Genomic DNA, 6,775 nt, shown 5'->3' on the forward strand with positions numbered 1-6,775 from the left:
GGTCCCACCAGGTTTCTGTGAGCCCTACTAAGTCTGGGTTCTTACTTGCAATCAGGAGGCATAGTTCCTCCTGCTTACACCCCATACTACGAGCATTAGTGTAGAGGCATCTGAGGCCTCCTGAGGGTGCTCGTGCCTTCCTCCCACTCCCAGGACAGTTGTGGCCCCCTGCTCCTTGGATGTTGATACTTACCTGTGCTTCCCTTCCTCTTGTCACCCTGCATGCTGGTAAAGCATCCTCTCCACTCGAAGCGGCCCCTTCACCCAGCATAGCTAATTTAAAGCCTGCCGAATGAGATCAGCCAACCTAGAGGAAAAGATACGTCTGCCATTAGGGGAGAGGTGAAGCCCCATCCCACCCCAGCATGCCCTCCTTACAAAAACATGGGTCGTTGTCAAAAAACCCAAAGCCTGCTTCGTGGCACCAGGTCCGAAGCCGCCAGTTAACCACGTCAATGCAGGCCTCATGACGCCTACCCTGTCCACTTACCGGGAGAATGGAGGAAAATACCACCTGAGCGCCCATTTTCTTCAGTTGGTGTCCCAAGGCCTTATAGTCCTTCATGATGTTATCCAGCTTGCCCTTGGATGCATCATTTGTACCCACATGGACCACAACCAGTGGGTAGTAGTCAGAGGGCTTGATGATTTTAGGGATGGTCTCTGTGACATTGCAAATCCTTGCTCCAGGCATGCAGCAGACCTGCTGTGACCAGGGCTCCGGGCGACAGATTTCGTTACTCCTAAATATCGATTATCGGATCGGCATTGGCCAATACGGTTTGGTTAATAATCAGCTATCAATATCGGCCAAGAAAATCTTTATCGATACACCCCTAGTTTGAACTTTACACAGCTTACTAAAACTACACAGAAAGTTACACACTTCTCCCACTTGACCAAATGCAGTCTCTAAGAGACCAAGATAGTCTCAAAACAGAGTATTTTCATCGTCTTCAGTTCAGCCAGATCCTCAGCACCAGAGCTTTTCCAAGAGAGAAACTCTGATTGACAGGGTGGCTTGCATCCTTTTACATGCTGCTGAAGTTGGTTTCCAGCTAAGTGAAAAAAAATAACATAATGAGCAACTGCATACAGGCTTGAGATGCTTTCAGTAGGCTTCACTCACTGTGAGTGAGAAAAATGAATTTGGAAAGGAGCAGATAAATATTGCATGTACTACAGGTTCTTAGTAAATAGGATATTTGGACTTCCCAGCTGAAGTCATTACTTACCAAAGCTGTAACTTGTCTGTACAATAAGAAAATTCCTGAGTGTTTAAGAATTTCCCCAAATCGTTTACCAAAATTAGTTCTTCAAAGAAAATACTGAGGATGGAGTTTTGCAGACCTTGTGGGTTTATGCCCCACTGAAGGAAAGTTGAGCTGAGGGTAAGTAGCATCAGTGCAGGAATGTCCAACTTTACTACAGTGGCACTGCAGATTGCTTCTGTGATTCATCCACTCACCACAGTTTAGGAAACGCTGCCTTAAGACGGTGGTTTTCAACCGTTTTCATTTGCGAACCCCTAAAATTTTGAATGGAAGTGAGGACCCTTTTGGAAATTTCAAATGGAGGTGCGGACTCCTTTGAATTGTAAGTGTGGGTGTTCATATACTTTTGATTGATTATAGTCATCTTTCATGGACCCCTTAGACAGCCTGCAGAGCACTGGTTGAAAACCACTGCCTGAAGAAATCTCTGTTGATGATGGCAGTAAGTAGATCCTGGGAGGTAGGCATGGGTAGCCAAGTCTGAGAAGGCAAATTCAGACAAAAGAAGTAAGGTGCCTGAGGGGTGGATTACTGTAGTAATTACTGTTGCCCTCTATAAATCTATCTGATGGACTTTGGCAAAAAGTAAGAACAGACAGATTTTTTTTTTCCAGAAAGGACCTGTGCAATTTTGAGTCCCTTTCTTTTCCAGATATATTGACATGGCTTTGTTTATTTCAGTTTATGTCACATGCAAATTAAATTTTGTGTTTCTAAGACATGGACTTCCTTAAGATGTTGTATTAAATAATGGGCTTCAATTTACTACTTAAACCTTTTGAGCATTTGCATAGAATTTTGCCTTTTTAGACATTGTCCTGGTGGTTCACATTACCCCTCAGAACAGTAAGGAAGTGAAGCGAAGAAGGTAAACTTAAAAATGCAATACATCATTGGCTACGTATGTAATATTTGTATTAAGTTGGTCAAAACTGAAACAGTCTGATGAGAAGGTTCAGCTTGCTTCTACCAGTGATTGATACAACTTAATACTGAGTGACTTTACTTAAAGGAGTAAGTAAATCTAGTAAAACTAAATTACTGTGTGGACATTCCAGTAGGAGTTCTCCAGGAGACCTGAGTTCATCTTCAATATTTCGTAACAGAAAAAACAAATAATCAGGAACCTGTGGGTTTTTTGTCAGGTAATAGATCCCCTTTTCAGGGAACTCCACAGGAAAAGTCAACATGAGTGAGACCATGATCTAGGGCAGGGGTGGCCACCCTGTGGCACAGGTGCCACAAATGGCATTGGTATCCTGTGTGTGGCATGTGGCAGATTGGGGAGGGGATAGGCAGCACAGTGGCTGATAGGGTGGGGAGCAGAAAGCAGAGCATCAGAGTATGCAGGGAGTACAGGGCAGAAAGCAGAGCAACAGCTTGTGCAGGGAGCAGAAACCTGAGCAGCAAGCCAGGTAAAGAAAAGGGATCAGAGTGGCACTTGGCGACGATATGGGGCTAACTTGTGGCATGCCTGTTATGAACTGTTCAAAAATTTAAAGCTTAGATTTATAAGTAATTGTTTGGCATCGTTTCTACTGATTGGAAAAAGAAACATAGCACTAATAGTTTTCATGAATTTGAAACTTATTTTGAATCCAAATTACCTTCCTATTACAAAGAAAGGGAGAAGTAAGAACACCTAGCCGGTTTCTGGTCCTAAACTCTTACTAGGATGTATTGCAGGGGAAACATTAACAATGAGGGGAACTGTTACAAAGGTTAGTCCTTTCACTTTGTTCTCACACCCTTTGGACCGAGCTTAATAAGTCTGCTTGGGCATATCTACATGAGACGCTTACTGCAGAGTAAACTGATTAGCTCCACAGTATATCTCTTGCAGGGTGGACTGATTTTAAATCATTAATTTAAATCACCCAGAGAGAACCTGGATTTAAATCAAGTTTCCCACTGATACTTCTTCACATATTTCTTAAACAATGGCGCAAATCTGATCACTAAAACATGTTAATTTACAACTCAATACAGCATTTTACAACATCTGTCCTTAAACTCTTTTTAATTTTCAAACTTTATTAACTCGAACAGACAAGTCATTACAACACTAAACGTACGCTGTCCCCACTCCCACTGTCATTTTTATTCATGCATTCAAAATATTCCCAGATAGGGTCTCCCTTATGCCCAGAAGCCATGACAGTTTTTCTGTGGCAAAAGTGTAGGGGAATATAGGAAGTTGTGTGTATTACTGAATAATGTCTTCCCTTTTTCTTTCCAGTCCACTCCACTGTTCCTTTCTACTCTGCCTCTGTCCTTTCCTATTGTGTCTGTTCTTAAGACGGTGTCTTAACCAACTCCTCTGCTTTGCTTGGCCCAGCTCCACCACCACATAAGCACAGAACAACAACAATCCTATCCAGCCTGTGTCTTTGCACATTTGACTTTAGTGGGCTGAGAAACAGAAACTGAAAGCCCAAAATTTTCAAGAAGCAAGAGCTGATAGGCTGGACAGACAGACTAGCACCATTTTCATGAGATGAAAAACTGAAATGAGTGCCCATGTTTGATTGGTAGGTAACTCAATGTGCGTGTGTGTGTGTGTGTGTGACAGAGCCGTTATTTCATTTTTATGAGACTGTAAGTGTAGTTTTAGCATGTTTGTGATGAGATTTAATTGCAACTGCTATTTTTTTAAACGAGAGAAATTTAGTATTGTATTGATGATTTTTTTTTAAAAAATTATTAAAAATCCGATTTAAATTTTTTAAATCGTCTTTTTTATTTATTTATTTATTTATTTTTAATCATTGATTTTGATCCACCCTGATGTCTTGGCATCTACACGTGCAAGGCTGTTAGGCTGGAGTAAATTAAACTCCACAGCAGCACACGTAGACACTGATGGGGCTGGCTACAGCACAATGGTACTTCAGTATAGGGGCTGCCTGCTGGCTAGCCCCACCCTGGAGCACCCTCATGCTCCAGCCAGTCCCTCTGCAGCATGTTGAGTCAGGTCACAGGACCCTGGGCTGGCAGGCTGCTCCAACCCTGCTCAACATGCTGCATTCCTGAGCGCGCATACAAATACGGTGCCTGGGGTCAATAAACTCAGGCATAAGCAACAGAGCTTAGTGGTCACATTCTGTGCACATGTAGACATGCCCCTTGAAATGCATTGTACTTCACAAAAGTTCTGGGGATATTTTTCACCTAAAGTGGTTGAACCAATCCATAAAATGTTAAACTAGAATCTTCGTAGTTCACCATGATGGCATTTTCCTGGCTTCATTGATCTTGATGTTATTTCTGTACATGTCTCTGTTGCTCTCCAATGCTTTTTTTGTTTTCTGAATTGGGTCAGTCAGGCTTCCAGTATGCATCAGCCTCAGACTTTCATCAGGTGATATTGATCAAATGTCGTCTTTTTTTCTGTTGTTTAGACTGAAAGTACTTCATCGACTCTTTCTATGTGCGAGTATAGTGCCTTGTACAATGGCGCTTGACCTTGTTTGGGCTTTTAGATGCTGCTGCAATGCTGGTACTGTCTGGAAATACACTCTGCAGTTACTCTTTCCTTCCCTTTCCCTGAATCTCCCATCTCCAGCATTTTCCTTCATTCTCCTGATTTCACTATCCTTACCTCTTATAGCTAAGACAGAATCCAACACTAGAACTTGGTTCAGATTTCTACTGAATGAACTGTCCAGAGCTGACACTTTTTTGTAAAGCTAGAGCAGACTAGTATTGTTAAGTGCTTGAGATCCTATCCATTTAGTACAGCCTCAGAAGGGAAAATGCAACTCGGTCCATGTACTTGTCATTCCATAGTTCTGCGATTTGATCTTGCCCAACGACTGACCTTGGCCATGAGGAACAGTTGTTGTATAAACAAATATACACACAAGGGACACAGCTATAGTGATCTCCAGCTCTCAGGAATAATCCCATCCAGTCCTGTAGAGCTTTTGTAGCCTGTCCTTTAAGACTGTCAGAAAAAGCAACAGAACTTGGTTCATACAATCAGATGCTTGAGGGCAAATTATAGAAGATGACAGAGTTTCCGGAATATTTTATTTAACTATAAACTTCTACCAGTTTTATACACATCTAAAAATGGATGACATGGAAAAAAATCCTAAAACCTTTTAGCTGTTTGACTGGCACATACTGACAGCAAGACATATAAGTAAGCCGACTGTTCTGAATTAAGATTTATAGATATAATAAGTAGATTTCTTAGTTATTCAGGTTTAGAAAACATTTTTTACCTTCTTCCCTGAAGGGTATCTGTTATCTGGAGCAGAAGGATTCTGCATAGAAGAACTTGCCTTTTTTTTTTTTTTTTTTTTTTTCCGATCTCGCCTCCTGGAAAGAAACATGCTTTGAGGATACAGTGGTTTGGTCACAAGATTTTACAGTGGCACAGTGAACTTTTGGTACAGGATCACTCTTGTAGGACAAGCATACAATGCTCAGCTTGTATGTGCAACTTGGGTGATGAGTTTTTTCCCCAAAAAAGAACATACCATCCTGCTTTATTCTTTGCATAAATGCTGGTTAAATTATGACGTCATATATTAAAAGTTGCCAAAGTTTTAATGTCTGTAAGTCCTATCCACATCACCTTGCCCTTTTTTCCTTTTGTTTAAAGAAAGGTGGAATTGGTGAATTTAGGCTTTAATATTCTTTCCTGCTTGCCATCACCTCTTCTGAGGATGTGATCAAATCTATGCAGTTAATATGCTATTTAAATGAAATTCATAGAATCATAGAAGTAGGGTCGGAAGGCACCTTGTAGATCTTCAAGTCCGCCCCCCTGCCTGGGCAGGAGAGAAACTGGGCTCAAGTGACCCCAGCCATGTAGGCATCGAGCCACTTCTTAAAGACCCCCAGGGTGGGAGCCAGCACCACTTCCCTTGGAAGTTGGTTCCAGATCCTAGCCGCCCTGACTGTGAAGTAGTTCCTACGGATGTCTAATCTGAACCTACTCTCCAACAACTTGTGGCCGTTATTTCTTGTTATCCCGGGGGGCACTGGGGGAAACAAGGTCTCACCCAAACCCTTTTGGTCCCCCCTAGTGAGTTTATAGACGGTCACAAGGTCCCCCCTCAGCCTTCTCTTGTGAAGGCTGAACAGGTTCAGGTCCCATAGCCTCTCATTGTAGGGTCTGCCCTGCTGTCTGGATCATGCGGGTGGCCCTCCTCTGGACCCCCTTCATGTTGTCCACATCCGTCTTGAAGTGGGTTGCCCAGAACTGGACACAGTACTCCAGCTGCGGCCTGACCAGTGTCGCGTAGAGGGGGAGGATCACCTCCTTGGCCCTACTTGAGATGCACCTGTGGATGCATGATAAGGTCCGGTTAGCCCTGCCGACCGTGACCTCGCCTTGTCGGCCCACGTTCATCTTGGAGTCAGTGATGACTCCAAGATCCCTTTCTGCCTCCGTGCTCTCAAGAAGGGAGTTTCCCATCTTATAAGTGTGTTGCCGGTTACTACTGCCCAAGTGCAGCACCCTGCACTTGTCCGTATTGAAACGCATC

General features: G+C 43.0%; 1 protein-coding gene across 10 annotated transcripts in view; it reads left to right on the forward strand.

Annotated features, from left to right (window-relative positions):
• The window catches only part of FAM210A (family with sequence similarity 210 member A), a 42,159-nt gene that overhangs the window by 8,174 nt on the left and 27,210 nt on the right, over window positions 1–6,775 (forward strand). For 6 of the 10 annotated variants that reach the window (XM_025204737.1, XM_025204732.1, XM_025204736.1 and 3 more), the window contains one exon: window positions 3,514–3,805. The exons of the other annotated variants lie outside the window; for them this stretch is intronic. Coding sequence is in view for 5 of the 6 variants with exons in the window: in XM_025204732.1 (XP_025060517.1) it covers window positions 3,795–3,805 (11 nt within the window). In the remaining variant the exon portion in view is untranslated. The remainder of the gene's footprint in view (window positions 1–3,513; window positions 3,806–6,775) is intronic. 10 annotated transcript variants of the gene reach the window in all.

This window comes from Alligator sinensis, unplaced genomic scaffold, assembly GCF_000455745.1.
Source record: "Alligator sinensis unplaced genomic scaffold, ASM45574v1 scaffold515_1, whole genome shotgun sequence".
NCBI classification, from domain to species: Eukaryota; Metazoa; Chordata; order Crocodylia; family Alligatoridae; genus Alligator; species Alligator sinensis.